A 17614-nucleotide genomic window follows, 5' to 3' on the forward strand; every position below is an offset into this window, starting at 1 on the left:
GTGGCGAAAGGAGAAATGCGAATAAACTATAAGAATGACATCTGGCCTAAGGAAGTTAGTGTTTGTATATGTCACGGGAATAAATGAAAACTGCAGATTATACAAAGGGAAATGGAGGAAAGCTGATCTCTTGGTTTGCGGTTCGTTTTGTGCCATGAGGAAAGGCACTAGGTGGTGATAGCGTTCCACTTAACAGAATGTTTGAGTGTTGCTGAGTGTTGCTTTTTCTTTTTCAGGTGTTGCATTCTCAGTCTCGCCATGTTGAAGTCAGAATGGCCTGTATTCACTATCTTCGAGAGAACCGAGAGATGTTTGAAGCGGTAATTTGTAATTTCAAACATAGCAAGATGTCTTACTACCCTTTCCTTCCACCCCTCAGAAGCTGTCTAGTGGAAATGGCATAGTCTGGATCTTCATTCAGACAACGAAAGCAAAAACCTTATAAAATAGCTTCAGGCAAGCTTGACATTTGTGGAGGTTGGAAGAGTGACTTGGACAGGTTTCCTGCATACGAAGAGTGAACTTTGACCTGGTGGTCAGGGAGTTGGGTGTTGTGCTTATTACAGTTTACTAGTTTACTGCCTATGCATTTAAAAAATTTCAGACTTGGGAGTATAAAACTAATGCCGAGCTTGGCTAATTATTGAACCTTTATTTTTATCAAGTTATTTATTGATTTTTGATGGGCAGAGTTCATCACGAGTCATGTATTGGCACTGTAATTATGTAATAGTGCTTAATAGTGAATAGACTGGTATGTAACTACTTAACTGCAGTAGTGAAGAGTAATAAGCTCTGAAATAAGATGCTACAGTGACCAATTTTTTTATTTTATATGGAAAGAAAGCCTTTTAAGCTTTACCAGTACTGGTTTTATGACCTAAAATTAAGTCATCTAACAACTTTCCATTTTTTTTTCCCACTGTTGACTGGTGAAGAAGCAATATTGACACTTTGCAAATAACTCAGTTTCAGTTAAGACTTAAAAGAGAAAGAGTTCTTAGCTTACATGTATTTTTGAGTTGGTGTTCATGCATCCAAGTAAACTCTTGCTACTGGCCACAGTTTTCTGATTGCTATCTATTAATACAGATTAATATATTCCAGAAAGGAATATATTTGCTTAATCAGAAAATTTGAAATCTTTTCCTCCAGAAGTAGCTGATAATGTAGAGACTAGATAAGAGGAAATTAGGGCTCGAGAGATAGTATAGCAGGTAGGTGTTTGCCTTGCATGTGATTGACCTGGGTTCGATCCCTGGCATCCCATATGGTCCCCTGAGCCTGCCAGGCGTCTATTCCTGAGTGTAAGAACCAGAAATAAGTCCTGAGTGTCACTGGGTGTGGCCCCAAAACAACACCCAGAAAATTTAAATGTGTAGAGTAAATGTGGGTAAGGGAATGCTCTTTTAAGTATTTAAAAACTTACAGGTGAATCGGTCATATTGACCTTGGACCATAAAATTGTACTGACAGTAATGAAAAGTGCTACCATTAGGTGCTAGTTAAACTGTGTTCCAGGCACTGTTTTGAATGTTTTACATTTTTTAGCTTTTATAATCTTTCAGGCTATAATCACAGGCTGAAAGTTCAAGGGGGAAAATTTCATTATCCTTATTACAAGTATCTTCTACCAGTTTCTCTTGGCCATCATTGAAAGGGCTGTTAGGGGCCTTGTTTAGTCACAGCCTGTACTTTGTGCCTCCTGATTAGAAAGATAATCTGAGATCGGTTGCAGGCTTATAACAGAATGCTGCTTATGTCTCTTCTAACTTAAATGGTTCTGTAGGGGCAGTGATACAGCAGTTGAGTGGAAGAGCACATCCCTGGCACACAGGAAGTACTAGTTCAACTCTCCAACAATAACAAAACAGATGGTTTTGTTCCACACCCATTGGTGCTTGGGGGACCTTATGAACTGCTGTTTGCCAAAAGGCAAGCACCTCAATGCCAGTACTCTGTTGCGCACCAGTGAAACTTAAAAAAAGTGCTTATATTATTGAATAACAAAATGGTGTGATGATTATGGAGTGGCTACAATTCTTAGGTGAAATGCAGTATAGTGAAGAGACTTGGAATTCTTTACAAACTTTCTTTTTCTCCCTTTCCTCCAGTTTATAGAGGGGCCATTTGAAGATTATTTAAAACGTTTGGAAAATCCACAGGTATGTATAATCTATTTCTTGTATAGTATGTATAGAATACATCAAGTAATACATTCCAAATTATAGTATATGTTGAGAGGTTACAATGAATATACCCTGGCACCTTATCACCATTTTGTAGAAGCATGTTATATGAGGTATTTAATTGGATGACAGTTGGAGCAGAGTGTATCTTAGTCATAATTGCTTATGGGAGTCGCATTAAAGACCTGAAATCCCATTCTAGGATGCTTGTTGGTTTTTATGTGGGACTTTAAGCAAGGGTGAAGACTCACTCTGCTGAGGAGATTCTGTTCCTGTGATCACATTACGAAGAGGAAGAAACTTCAGAGAAAGAAAAGGAAACACTTCCGCACCAATCCCAGTAGCCACACATAGTTGAATTGAAGTTAAAATCAACCTTCTTTTGCCAAGAACAATGTCCCCTTGTAAAAATCCAGTAGATTCTAAAATGTCACTAGGAATACTACCTGTAATGTTAGTAATGACATTAACAAAGTAAATAAGATTAACATTGGTCTGTTGCCACATAGGAACTGGGTGTTGGATCAGAGGTATTTCCATTTGGTTCCCAAAACACTTTTGAATACTTTGGACTGAAATTGCCAGGCGACCCTAGGGCTGCAGAGGGAACTGAGATTAGGGTGCTGAGTTTTAGGTGTTTTGCTGGAGTAGCTATAATAAGTAATAAAGTGGACGTGCCAAAAGGAGTATGAATATGCTAAAGGTACTCACAAGATTTGTTGCAATGAGTGAGTTGATCTTTGAAGTCTGAAGAAACTTGAATAAGACCTTTCTGGGTGAAGGCATTCCAGGTAGGAATTTGTAACACACAAAGCACTTTCAGACAGCAGCTCAGTTTTTGTGGAGTGTGGAGATTGGAAGGATGAAAGTAGAAAGAAGGTGGAGCTGTGTATCGTTCCTTCAAGTATGACTAACTGGGTAAAAGTATTCTTGGTGAGGCATTCATTTCATGAGGTTTTTCACTGTATCCCTCCGCTGTCTTCTGGCCTGGTGACTTTCATCAGATCAGTCTGCTGTAAATCTTAAGGATGCTTCTTTATAAGCAGTTTCCTTCTATGATCTTGCTGCTTTCAGTATTTTATCTCTATGGTTTTTGTCATTCTGATTAGGATGGGTCTTGGATTTATTTCAGCCGGACCCTTTGAGCCTTCTCAGTCTGGTTGTGTACGCTCTTCAGCCCTGGGAACGTCTCAGCAGTGATGGCTCTCTGGACTCCAGTGATTTTTGTATTATTCCTCTTGGCTTCTTCCTGATCTTCTCTTGATATCTGTTGGTTTATTTTGAGGCTCTTTTCCATCTTCTGTTGTCTGAAGATTCTTTGCAATATATGTTGGAGCTCACTGATTCTGTCCTCAGCAGTTGTTACTCTGCTGCTGAGGCCTTCCAGTGAGTTCTTCATTTCACCTAGAAGGTTTTTCAGATCTTCCATTTCTGCTTGTATTTTCCTCATTTCTGCTCCCAGACCCTCTTTTATTGGCAGTGTGTCCTGATACATCCTTAACAGCTCCATTCTAAATTCCTCATCTGAGAGGTTATGTAGCTCATTATTACTGTTTGGTTTATCTGGGCAAGCGACTTCACTCAGTAAAAGCCTGGTGAGATTTTGCATTACTTTACCATTGTGACCTTTGCGGTTTGGAGTTGTTCCCTGTCTGTTTTGTGGTTAGGAACCTGCAGTTAGGATGTCTTTGTATGTTACAGTGAGTTATGGAGAGGTGATGAAATGCAAGGACTGGGTTCACTGCTATCTCTAATATAGGATAAAGAACTTTGCATAAACACTGGTGCGTCTCGTGGTTTTGGGGTTAGGTTTTAAAGGGATGCCATGAGGGCTAGTTCCGGAAGGTGGGAAATAAGAGCAGAGCAGAGCAGGCTGGGATCAGATCCTGAGAGAACTTTAGCGAACTGTATTTTATATAGTCAGTGGTGGTGTTTTTGTTATTTGCATGGATTAGAATATTGTGGAAAAATGATTAGGTGGGGGATAAAACAAGGTAGAAACATATGTTGCAGTGGTTAAAAAAGAAAAACCCAGTAATACATGGAAAATTTTACATGCCATATTAAGTATAAAAGGAGGTAAGTATAATATGACTTCAACTTGGATGCAAATACCCACTGAAAGCCTTTTCTCTAAATGTACTGTGGATTGCATTTTTATTTGATTGATGGTAATAGAATTATGCTCAGATTCTATGCCAAATACTATGCTTTTTAAAAATTTATTTTCCTGAAGTTCACATTTTTCTCTTAGTTTATAAATCTCTTTGAAAGTGAAAGCGATCGTATATTTTGTAATTTCCAATTTTCTAAACCTCTTTGAAGATGGTAATGATTGTATGTTGCCTTTGTAATTTCAAGTTTTCAATATGGGATGCCTAGATCATATTGGATGACTTACGTCTGTGTTGCATTATATTTAACATAAAACACCAGAATATATTTGTATATTACTGGTGTGTTTTACTATTTCCTTTATGAAAAATGAGTGCCAATTTATATTTCTGATTTTTAAAATTAAAACTAGTGAAGTAGCTTTGGATTGCAATATTATTTTTACTGGCTGAAACGTCTTTTGTAATTGCTCAGACTATTGATCTCTGAGGGTCTGAGATGTATGAGATAGGCAGAATGATAAAAGGGGGAAGAAAATGCTGAACTGATACCAGTTGAAGTTGGGATTCACCAGGAGATGGAGAGAAATTGGACGTGTTTTTGAGCATATGGGACAGATAATCTTCCTTGGGTCCTGTCTGGCTAGATTTTCCTGACTACCTGCCCAGTCTGAGTGTGTATTGTCTCCAGATGTTTATAAATAGCTTCTTGACAGTTGTTTCTCATTAGAAACATATAGCAGTTCATTTTTCTTTATATAAAGGATGTATAAAAAAACATACAATTGGTGCATAAACCCTGTTTCTCCATTCAGTTCTTAGAGAGGACATGTCTTTTTTTTTTTTTTTGGCTTTTTGGGTCACTCTGCGATGCACAGGGGTTACTCCTGGCTCTACACTCAGGAGTTACTCCTGGCGTTGCTCGGGGACCATATGGGATGCTGGGAATTGAACCCGGGTTGGTTGCATGCAAGGCAAATGCTCTACCCGCTGTGCTCTCTCTCCAGCCTATGACGTGTCTTTTTTTTGGATCCATTTTTGGGCCACATCTCCTGGTGCTCAGGCTGACTCCTGGCTCTTTGTTTAGGAATCACTCCTGTGGTGCTAGGGCGACCATAAGCAGTGCCAGGGATCCAAACAGGGCCAGCCACGTGAGAGGAAAGTGCCTTGCCCTTGTTCTATTTCTACTTGAAATGCCAGTGAAACATTTTCAAAATGGCTTTAGCACTTTTTTCTTTCATTTGAATTGTTTTCTTCCTTCTTTCTGCCTCAGACTTGCACAGAAATAATATTTTTGTTATCATTGCTGAGGTAAAATAAATGAAAATACGTTTGAAGTGCACAATTGGATGCAATTTGACAAGGGTGTGGAGATGAGTAAGAACCACCACAAATAGAAGACAGAACTTTTCCATGGTTCCAAAGGTGGCGCATTCCTTTCCCCCATCCCCTTACTCTGGGCAGCCACCGCCTGAACCTTGCTTTCTAAGTTTCGCCTTTTGTAAACTCATGTAAATGGAATGAGAAGTGTCCATAGACTTGTTGCTGATTTCATTCACTTGGCAGGATAGGAACACCATCCATGTTGCTGATAAATCAGCACTGTTTTATTGCTGACTAATTATCCATCGGTGAATGTATTGTCTACTTCCTAGTTAGTACCAGTTGGTGGATATTTGGTTCAGTTTGGGTTGTTCTGCTTAAAGCTGTGAAGAACATTTGTTTATAAGTTTGTGCCACATGTTGTTGTTTTCCTTGTGGATGAAAATCCTGGAGTGGAATTGCTGGGTCATATGGTAATTGTCTGTTTAACTTGATGAGAAACTTCCAAAGTGTTAAGTGGCTCTGCAGTTTTATTTTCTCATTAAAGAATTCCAATTACGCTACTTCCTCAACTTTCAGTAATGTTAGCTTATTAAATTGTAGCTCTCTTAGTTGTTATTGGTACCTCATGATTTTTGTTAGAACTTAATAGTGTTCTGCATCTCTTTTTGGGGCTTATTAGACATTCAGATGTGTTTCGTGAAATGTCTGCTCCAAGGTTTTTCCCATTTTTAAAATACGTTTTAATGAATTGTAAAAAGTTTTTACACTCATTGTGATATATTTCACAAATGCTTTGTTTAAATTTGTACTTTTTTTTCTTTTTGGGCCACACCCAGCGATGTACTGGGGTTACTCCTGGCTCTGCACTCAGGAATTACTCCTGGTGGTGCTCAGGGGACCATATGGGATCCTGGGGATCGAACCCGGGTCGGCCATGTGCAAGGCAAACGCCCTACCCGCTGTGCTATTGCTCCAGTCCCTCAATTTGTATCTTGACTACTCATGTTAATAGTGTTTTGAGAAAGTTTACTTTGAAACACTATTTAAGAATGTATTGACACAACATTGTTATTAAAGGTAAAGGTAAAGGCCCTCCCGTTGATCGCCGATTTGCTCGAGCGGGCCCAGTAACGTCTCCATTGGAGACTTTGTTGTTACTGTGTCTGGCATATCGAATACTCTCGGTAGCTTGCCGGGCTCTCCGAGAGGGGCGGAGGAATCGAACTCGGGTCGGCCATGTTGGCCGCTTGTAAGGCGAACGCCCTACACGCTGTGCTATCGCACAAACATTGTTATTATTTTAAATTTTATTTACTTATTTTGGTTTTTGGGGTTACACCTGGTTATGCTCAGGGCTCACTCCTGGCTCCACACTCAGGAATTATTCCTGGTAGTGCTCAGGGAACCCTGTGGGATGCTGGGGATTGAGTCCAGGTCAGCTGCGTTTATGACAAATACCTAATCTGCTCTACTATCGCTCCAGTCCCTACACAGTGTAGTTACGATATAAACCAGATTTTATAGAAACACTTTTTATAAGTGTATCTAATAGTATAAAGTGCTGAGTAAATAAGAATAGGACAGTATTTTTTTTTAATAATTTAAAAACCTACCCTAGAGAAGACAAGGTTTTATTATAACCATTGTTTGCCAGGTCAAATTACAACTAAATTTATTCTGAAGATTAGTGCTTATTAAGTGCTACATTAAGAGTTTGTTTTGTTGATCCAGGTAAGCTGTAATTTGCTTTGTTGCCAGGGATGGAATCCAAGGCCTCATACATGGAGAGAATGCACTCTTCCATTCAGCTATGTTCCCTGCGATCTCTCTTATTTTTGTTGGTTTGTTTGCGCCATACCCAGCAGTATTCAGGGACTACGCCTAGCTCTTTGCTCAGGGGTCGTTCCTGGTAGTGCTTGGAGGGACCATGTGTGGGGCCAGGTATTGAACCTGGATTGACCATGGCCATTCTGGGAAGCGGCTTAACTTCTTTACTATCTCTTTGGCCCAGTTTTCAGATTGCTAAAATAGTGCTAGTTAACACCCTTTGGACAAAGGACATGTCATTAAGTAGACTCTGGGTATCAGAGCAGGATTTTCTCTGCCCATAGGTGTCATGAGAATCCACATTGTTGGCAGAAGCCTATTTGAAGAAATCTCTTTAACCTGTGGCACTCATTTTAAACTGGGGCCAACAACACTTAAGAACTATTAAAATGAAAAGCGCCTGGAGGAAAAATGAAGCTTTTTTATCTTAAGATCAAACAGTGCCTACAATAATGTCCTTACCTCGATTTCTTTCCCTCCCTCTTTTGCTTTTGCTTTTTGGCCACACCCGGCTGTGCTCGGTGCCGGCTCTGTGCTTAGGGATCGCTCCTGGCAGTGCTTACGGAGCATAATTGGTGCCAGGGTTTGAACTGGGGTTGACTTCCTCGCAAGGCAGGTGCCTTAAATACCCTGCACCCTCTCTCCCACCCCAAATTCCTATACTTTTAAGGAAAATGTGACACATTCGTTTACCTACAATACAGATTTCATATTCCTTCCTTCTCCTTTTTGTTGTGATGCTGGGTCTTGCTAGAGTTGCTGTCTATTCCGTAGGCTGGTGACACAGTCCTTTGCCTTGAGCAGCTCTCAGGTTGGAGATGACCCCTCTGGTCTAACCACAGCGGTGGAAGTTTCAGCACTATTACAGCATATTTAATGCACATCATAGTATGTTTTATGTGTTTTAATAATTATTGGTACTAATGAGCTTTTCTAGCCTATGAGGTACAGTGTATGAAGACATGGAAGTATGTTGTGAAGAAATTAAGACACTGTGCCAACACTCTTTCTCTTTAATCTACAGGAATGGGTTGGACAAGTGGAGATAAGTGCCCTTTCTCTTATGTACAGGTAAAATACTAATCATATACATGAAGAAAAATGAAATTTTATACTAAAACTGTTAGATGATCAAATAAACTTTTTGTAAAGTTTAGTTTCTATTGTAATTGTATTTGAATTTTGTATATGTCATATTTTGTAATTGCAGTTCTAATTTTGGATGAAAAGGAGCAGGTTTTCTAGGCTTATGAGCTTTACCAGTTATCGACCTTGCAGAAAAATTGTTTTCTACTTTCTCTACTTTCTCAGGCCGGCAGATTTTCTGCGCAACTGGCCAAATGGAGCCTGTGATTTCTTTCTTTTTGAAATGATTTTGTAAATTACTTTGAAACAGTTCAGTTGGTTTGAGGTCTTATAAGTTACATTTATGCAAACAAAAATACTTTTATGTGATTCTGTAATGAGTTACCCTACTTTCGGTTTTTATTTCTGCTATACCTAAGGCCTAGCACACCTGAGGTTCTTACTTGCATGTATGGGTGATTAAATCTCAGTTCTTGAAATGGATATGTCGTTGAGAATAATTTCTGTATGTTGTTTTCAGGAAAGATTTTGTAATTTATCAGGAACCAAATGTTTCTCCTTCACAAGTAACTGAAAATAATTTTCCTGATAAGGTAAGAATCTCAGTGTTTCTAAAAGATTGAGGTGAAAGAACCATTCAGATTGTCACCTTGATCACCACTGCTATGATTTTTAAGTGACTTTTGAATATTGAAGGCTATGGTAATGAGGTTTTTAAAAAGTTCTGTTGCTAGTTATCATTAAGTCCTTGTCTTAGTTCCCTTCCTCCAAACAAGAAGTACAGTGTTGAATCTTATCAAAAAGGATTTCACTAGGGGAAAAGTTCAGTAAACTAGACTGTTCGGCAAACTATCTTGTGTTAATATAAACGTTAAATTATAAAATAATAGCTTGTGAAAGTAGGTTTTGCCGTTGTATCTAGACAGACTTTGGTTGGTAATCTTTGTATATTTTCCATCATAAAGATAATCTAAGGCCTAGCACACCTTGGCCAAGGTGTTTCTATGCTGTCTTGTCATAAAGCAGAAATTGAAAGTTGTTTGAATCTTAGAAAGGTAGAAAGAAAGAAAGAAAGAAAGAAAGAAAGAAAGAAAAGAAACCTTAACTAATTAATTACGGGAGAACTTGTTTTTAATGAGCTTTTTGAAAGTGTTCTGTCAAATTGAAGTGACTTGTGTGTTGCTAATGGTAGCAAGGGGGAAGGAAATTGAAATTCTACCTTCATAAGGACTTGGAGGTTACAGGGTGCTTGGGTTTGGATCTGTATGATTTTTTTTCTGCAGATTTTTGGAATATAACAATCTGAACAGAATCAGTGTGCGTTTTTTTTTTTTTTTTTGCCTAGTAGTTGACTAGGAACTTTGTAATAAAGCAGAAAAACTTATTTTTGATTCTGCATCTTATAAGTCTTGCAGTTCTCTTCAATTGAAATAATGTTTTCATAAAGTTGAGCTTTTTGGTCATCCCTTAAGGGTTTTTCTCAAGCCATTGAGATTTTTTTTTTTTTTTCACTTTTTGGATCACACCCAGCGATATCAGGGATTACTCCTGGTGGTTCTTGGGACCATATGGGATAAGGAGATCAAACCTGGGTGGGCCACATGCAAGGCCCTACCTGCTGTACTATTGCTTGGGCCAGAACTTGATTTAACATATGGTTGTACCACAACATTTGAACTTTTATTTCTTTTTCAAATGTTCTCTTCCTGGTCGGAGTTATGGTAGTACAGCCTTACACGTGCCTGACTGGGGTTTGGTCCCCAGTATCACTTAATGATTCTTTGAGCTCTTCCAGGTATAATCTCTCTGAAGACAGAGCCAGGAGAGTGGCCCCCAAACAGAAATAAACAAAAAAATTTAGTGTACTCTCTCTATGTGGAAATTACTAGATGCATTTTAGCGATGTTTGTGATAGAAGCTGCTGTATTAATGTCATATGAGGACTGGAAGATGCCCTTTATTATGTTTTTCAGGTATTACTGTGTTTTTCAAATGGAAATCATTATGACATTGTCTATCCCATAAAGTATAAAGAGAGCTCAGCTATGTGTCAGTGTAAGTATCAATTTTGTACTTGTGTAGGAAATTGTCTTCCTAAACTTAGCAGTCTTGATGCAGTTAAGTTAGGGCAAATCTGTTCATTCTACTGTATCATATTAGTAAGAATCTTAAATTCCCAAAATATACTGTAATAAAAATATTGTTTCAGTGGGGGAAATAAGTGTGTCTATTAGTTTCTTTCCCGCAATAATTTTATTAACAGTTTATATGTTAAAACCATTAGTGTCTAATTTAAAATATAAATAATAGGGCTGGAGTGATGGTATAGCAGTAGGGAGTTTGCCTTGCTTGTGGTCAACCTGGCTTCATTACCCAGCACTACATATGGTCCCCTGAGCCCACCAGGCGTGATTCCCGACTGCAGAGCTGCTGGTGTGGCCCAGAAACCCAAAGAAAAAACTGTAAAGGATAGCATATGAAGTGCTCTGTTTTATGGCTCTAGAGCAGGGTTTCTTAATTTTGGCTGTTTTGATGTTTGGGGCCAGGTAGTTTGTTGTGGCTTCTGCTCTGTGCATTGTGGTCATGTAGCACCTTGCACTCAGCAGATGTCAGTAGCTTTCTCTGACAATTAGAAACATCTCCAGATCTCAGGAAATAACTCGTAGGACAAAACCCCTGTGTTTTCAAACTACAGGTTACTGCTTTCATGTTTGCTTCCCACCTTTCTACCTCAGTCTCCATTATCATCTGTTCTGACACAGTGCACATCATTCAGACAAAGCAGCAGTGCTGGGCTGGTCGATAGCTTGTTCCTCTGTTCTTGAGCTAGTGGTGATCAATAAAGATGTTTAATGACATTTTAAAAGTATCTATTTTGAGATACGAAGGCCTAGCTAGCTGTCTCTGCCTCCCATTCTCCAACCTTCGGTATGCTTTATCTGTAGGAAGGATGGCTCATGTAGTCTGCCTTTCCAATACTTTCGTGGGAGGTATGGGGATAGAAAGGGGGCTCCCAAACAGTGCTCACGGTCTCTAGGGACCCCTTTTGGTTATTCTTCGGTACCTGGACCAGTGCTTGAATAAGAGAGTTCGAGGTTACACCAGTGGTGCTTGGGGGCCTTCAGACCTGTTATTGAGCTGTCTGAAGGGGGCCCTGCAATACTTTGGAGGGACTGTGGAGGTGTTGGGGATAACCTGAGCTTGGCAGCATGTGAAGCTTGTGTCCCAACTCCTGTACTCTCCCTGGCCACCTTTTCTGTAGGCTTGATTATGCCTGTGTGTGTTTGGTTGATACCATTGGTGGAAGAGTACCTCTGTGAGGACATAGGTTTTGAGCCTCATTTAGAACATGGGCACTCCTTGTGAATGGATTTTGGTGCACTGCATTTCACATGAGGCCAGGGAATGAGCTCCAGTGAGTTTCTGAGTTTAATCCCAATTGCCATGTGGCCCATTGCATGCTTTTGGCCCCTGAGTACCACTGGTTTGTTTGTCCTTGTTACAAATAAACGATGATTGAGAACTGGGTAGATAGCACGAAGGACCTGAGTGAAAGCTTTCATTTTGGTCCCTGGCACTGCATTAATCCCACCAGCCCTGCTCTTGAGCTCTGTGAGGAGTGATTGCCAGAGCTTGAGCCTGGAGAAGCCTTTGAGCACTGCTACTGTGACCAGAAACCAAGGGGGGGGAAGTTACTGAAGAAAAACAAGTGAGAGTCTTAAATTCCATGTAATGTTGTCTAAATGAGAGCATTTTTTTTCTTTGTGTGTTTTTTTGTTTGTTTGTTTTTTGGGTCATACCCAGCGATGCTCAGGGGTTACTCTGCACTCAGAAATTGCTCCTGGCGGTGCTTGGGGGACTATATGGGATGCCGGGGATCGAACCCAGTTCGACTGTGTGCAAGACAAACGCCCTACCCTCTGTACTATTGCTCCGGCCCGAGAGCATTTTTCACTCTCTTTGGTTTTTGTGTCACACCGGCAGTGCTCAGGGCTTAGTTCTAGCTCTGTACAAAGGGGTCACTCCTGGAGGATATGGGGTACCAAGGGATTAAACTGTGTATTAGGCAAGCACCCTACCCACAATACTCTCTCATGAGAGCACTTCTTATTTTGCTTTTTGGGCTACACCTAGTGGTGCTCAGGGGTCACTTCTGGCTTGGCTCAGCCATATGGGATGCTGAACCCAGTTCAGCTACATGCAAGGCAGTTGTGCCTACCTGTTGTACTGTCACTCCACCCCCGAGGGCACTTTTTTTTTTTTTTGGCTTTTTAGATCATACGCAGTGATGCATAGGGGTTACTCCTGGCTCTATGCTCAGAAATTACTCCTGGTGGTGCTTGGGGGGACCATATGGGATGTTGGGGATTGAACCTTGGTTGACTGTTTGCCCTATCTTCTGTAGCACTGTAGCACTGTCCTTCCGTTGTTCATTGATTTGCTCCATCGGGCCCAGTAACGTCTCCATTGTGAGACTTGGTTGTTACTGTGTTTGGCATATTGAATACGTCACGAGGAGCTTACCAGGCTTTGCAGTGTGGGCGAGATACTCTTGGTAGCTCACCGGGCTCTCTGAGAGGGCCGGAGGAATCGAACCTGGCTCGACCAGGCCTGCCACGCACAAGGCAAATGCCTTATCTCTGTGCTATCGCTCCAGCCCTATAGTCCTCCCCAAGGCACATTTTTATAATAGTTTCTCTTTAGTCCCTCAGAGGCACGTTTTCCTCTTTTTAATAAGCAACAGTAAGGTTTCTTAATATTTTTCAAGTCATGTTGAGCATGTGACTGGATGTCACATAAGTTAGTTTTCTTTTCACTCAATTCACTGTTAATGGACTTCACTCAGAAGACAGACTTAGCTTTGTTATCTTTGATGCCTTTGTTTTGTTTTTCAAAACAAAGTTTCTTAAGTTTTTCAGTTTTTGTTAAGTTTTTGGGCCACACACCCACCAGTGCTCAGGGCCTTTTCTTGCCTCTACTTAAATTATTCCTGGCATTCTTGGGGGTCCATATGTGGTGTCAGAGATCTAACCCAGATAAGACCTCATGCAAAACAATTGCCCCACCCACTCGTTGAACTATATAATATGGTATCTTGTTAAATGATTTCAGGTTAACTGCATATTTCTTGCTTGTTCACTGATTGAATTGTGTTACTGACCTTCAGATGCTGCAGGTGTCTGGGCTTTTTAGAAACTTCGGCGATAATGGCATATTTGTGTTCTTGCCTATTTGAAAAAAATGCTTAGTTAATGAATGACGTGCTGTGTCACTCTCTTGCAGCTCTTCTTTATGAATTATTATATGAAAGGGTATTTAAAACTGATGTCAGTACAATTTTGATGGGACTAGACACCTCTGAAGTAGCTGATGAAAACAGTGAAGTATCAGATTCCGAGGATGACAGTTTCAAGTAAGACTTTTTAAGTCCTAAAATACCTTTTTAGTCCATGAACAGTAAATGTTTCTGAATGGAGTTTTGTTGCAGACTGAGTTATTAAAATTCTCTCTCTCTCTCTCTCTCATCTATATCTAAGAGTCTGCTTAGAAGTTTATTCCTGCCACTAATTTTACCTAATTTCTGTTATGAATTTTTTTTTTGAGAGGTTTTTGTTGAGGATCTATCTCTATGTTGATTTTGTTTTTGTTTTTGGGCCACACCTGGTGATGCTCAGAGGTAACTCTTGGGTCTGCACTCAGTATTTATTTCCAGTGATGTTATATTCGCTGGAGACCTTAGGGATGCCTAGAATTGAACCTGGGTTGGCTGCATACAAGGCAAATGTCCTGCCCGCTCTATCATTTTGGCCTTCTATTTCTATGTTGAAATAATTTGTTTTTGTCTCTAAAGATTTTTGTTGTATCTAAAAATTTTAAGTTGCGAGTTGGCATTCGTTTACAACACCTAGTGAAGAAAAAATAGATTTATTTCATTGCCTTCTTAAACTGTGCCTTCTCTTTTCTTAAATAAAAATTACAACTTGGGTTACAAGTATATAAATAACTACAGCTTTTTAACTTAGCATCTCTAAAACTTATTATTCAAATTAAAAAAATTCTGTTTGGACCATACCAAAAATTCTCTTTGGACCAATTTGTTACTCAGAGGTTTGGGGTTGAATTTAGGGCTCCATCCTGCAAACCTCCAGGGCTTTAAATCTCCATGGCTTAGTTTTTTTTTTTTTTTTTTTCTGTAGGATAGTGAATAGGTTAAAAGGTCAGCGTCTTGCTACCCAAATCATTTTATTTTGATTTTATAAATTTATTAAGTCATCAGACATTCAATATTCCAACACCAGTCCCACCACCATTGCAGCTTTCCACCACCATTATTTCCAATTTTTCCAAACACCCCTTAAGCTTGCCTCCATAGCAGGCCTTCAGTAATTTATTTTATATTGTTATAATTTGGTAAAAGATAATCAAAAAATGATTCCTTGAAGAACTTTAGTAGAAAATTGTTATATCTCACCTTGGAGTCATTAAGCCCTTGTATAAGAGATTAGTAAAATGTCCTTATAGGTTAAGCCTTCTTTTTTTTTGCTTTTTGCTTTTTGGGTCACACCCAGCGATGCACATGGGTTACTCCTGACTCTGCACTCAGAAATCACTCTGGCACTGCTCGGGGGACCATATGGGATGCTGGGGATCAAGCCCGGTTGGCTGCATGCAAGGCAAATGCCTTACCCGCTGTGCTATCGCTCCAGCCCCTAGGTTTAGCCTTCTGTGTTTACATGTTTATGTTTATATGTTACCTTTTATATTGAGATTGGTTGCCTTCTACATTACATCCCATCCAATCTAGTTTGCCCTTCCTGGTTTATCAGTGTTGTAGTCTGAGATGTCTTTCAGGGTATCCAAAATTTTTACTGGAGTTAAATTTTTAACTGGATGGCAGCTTTGGGGGCGTGTGTGACTGCTAGGACTTTTGGAAACACAGGGAGATAGGGGGTGGTAGCTCATCCCCAACTCTGAAAGCCTGAAGATTTCAGTCACAAAACCAGTGTACCTGAGTTTTTCAAGAGATTAGCAGTGGTGTATGGCCAGAAGCATGGTGATGATTGTAGAGTATGGAGGTTTTCGGCTGCCTGGGGTTCTGGGCAGGCACTGGGCTCAGGCCCCTCCCCCCCCCCCCCCCCCACCCGCTGGGGTACCGCAGATGACAGTCTTGCATAGGGTCCAGGAGAATTTATGCCACTTGTTGATTTCTTCTGCAATTTACCAAATGTGATTTTAATCGCGATTTTTTATGAAATCATCTCCTGCAACGAGTTACTCAGTGAGACTTGAATTCAGTGGGTAGGATTTGTTGTTCTGGTGCAGCTGGGAATTGTGAAATTTGGGGCCTTACAGATCTGGGCCTATTCTGCTGCGGAGCTGCGTTCTCAGCTGAATGCAGCCTGAGGCTTGTGGGTAGCATATATTTTTGCCATGAACAATCAGGTTCTCTTTGTTTTGGTTTAGGGCCACAGCAGCAGTGCTCAAGGAAAACTCCCAGTTTAGTGCTCATGAGTTGGTCCTGTTAAATCTCGGGGATGTGCTGTGCCAGGAAACACGTGGGCTTCCTGAGTGCAGAGCATGTGATTTAGACTGTTGTGCGATCTCTGCTGTCCACGAGAGTCTGTGCAGAAGAACTGTATTCATAGTAAAGGAAAAACTTTTTAGTCCTCTGGTATGAGATTATGTTTCTTTGTGGTTGATAATGTGGAACTACAAAGATGTGAAATTAGGCCTTCTTTGCTAAATATTTAAAATATAACTCCTTTGCTTCGTATATGAGAAGTTCATTGGTCATCCTTTCTTGGAAAGAAAGGAGTCAGGTCAGAATCTGAACCTGCTGTTGTAAATGTAATCCTAGAGCTGACCAACTTTGCATAGACACTGCTTTTACCTTTTTTCAGGCATCCATCTGATGCAGGTGTGTCTTGGTGCAGGGGGAGGAGTCACCAGAAAGAATGACTAACTTGGTGCATTATAACTTGAGTATCTCCAGTTCTTGTAGGGGTCTCATCCTGTGTACCCTTTCCTTCCTGTCACTGCTCACAGTTTTGGCCACAGTTGGGTCTGAGTTAGAAGCTGAGGCTGAAGTTAAGTTCTTGTAAAGAAAGGCTGGGACGATAATGTTCACTGTCTTAGCTTCTTTGGATACTTGATTTTGTATGTAGCCTTGGAATGTGGAAGTCTTTTAAGTGAACTTTTGTGTTGATAATCAGATTTCTGTGTACTTGTTATGTTTGACTTAGGATAGGTTTTCCCTTAGGGGGAAATGCTACATAACATTTACTGGTATAAAGTGTAATAAATTTATTGGAAAGGAGGAAAGACCAAGGGTCTCAGTAAACTCTTGTGCCTGAGTTTTTTTCCTCATTTGTACTGTTAATGTTTAAATGCTGAAAATTTCAAGACTAGAGTTGAGATTTAGGATCCCTGCAATCTTTTTAATTCTCTACATTAAAAGGTACAGAATTGAAGAATATTCAAGGACTGAGGTTGATTTATTAAAGAGGAATTCTAGGGCAGGTAGCCTTCTTCACTTCCTTGTACTGTTTTCATTCTTCCTGGGGGTCTTTGCAAATGATACCTCATCAGCCTGAAATGCCTTGTAGCTTGCTATCTTGTAATCTTTAATTCTTTATATAAAATGACATCTCAGCAACTCCTATCCTTAATCTGCTTTCCTTTTTTCCTAGTTTTTGTTTTTGGTTCATGCGAGTGAAGTTCAGGGGTTCTTTCTGGCTCTGTACTCTGGAATCACTCCTGGTGATGCTGGGGGACCCTGTGGGATGCTGGGAATCAAACCTGGGTCTTCTGCATGCAAGCATGCACCACACACACACACACACACACACACACACACACACACTCACACACTGTAATATCTTTCTCCAGTCCCTTCTCCACTTTCTTAAAAAATAATTTTTTCTACTTTTTTCTTCCCATGGCACTCAACATTCAACAAAGTAATTACATATGTAGTCTGTTTGCTTTCAGAAGTTTATATATCTTGTTGTAGTGGAATATTTTGTCTTCTAGGGCCTCATTTATATGTTGGAAATTTTTTGTCGTTGTTTT

At 40.0% G+C, this 17614-nt stretch overlaps 1 protein-coding gene across 3 annotated transcripts in view; it reads left to right on the forward strand.

Moving 5' to 3' along the window:
• The window catches only part of OTUD4 (OTU deubiquitinase 4), a 42525-nt gene that overhangs the window by 5082 nt on the left and 19829 nt on the right, over nt 1–17614 (forward strand). For all 3 annotated transcript variants that reach the window (XM_056118917.1, XM_056118914.1, XM_056118916.1), the window contains exons 2-7: nt 237–320; nt 2115–2165; nt 8481–8527; nt 9063–9135; nt 10516–10597; nt 13826–13955. In XM_056118917.1, the coding sequence (XP_055974892.1) occupies nt 237–320; nt 2115–2165; nt 8481–8527; nt 9063–9135; nt 10516–10597; nt 13826–13955 (467 nt within the window). The remainder of the gene's footprint in view (nt 1–236; nt 321–2114; nt 2166–8480; nt 8528–9062; nt 9136–10515; nt 10598–13825; nt 13956–17614) is intronic.

Source organism: Sorex fumeus, unplaced genomic scaffold (genome assembly GCF_029834395.1).
Source record: "Sorex fumeus unplaced genomic scaffold, SorFum_2.1 ptg000039l, whole genome shotgun sequence".
Classification (NCBI taxonomy): Eukaryota; Metazoa; Chordata; class Mammalia; order Eulipotyphla; family Soricidae; genus Sorex; species Sorex fumeus.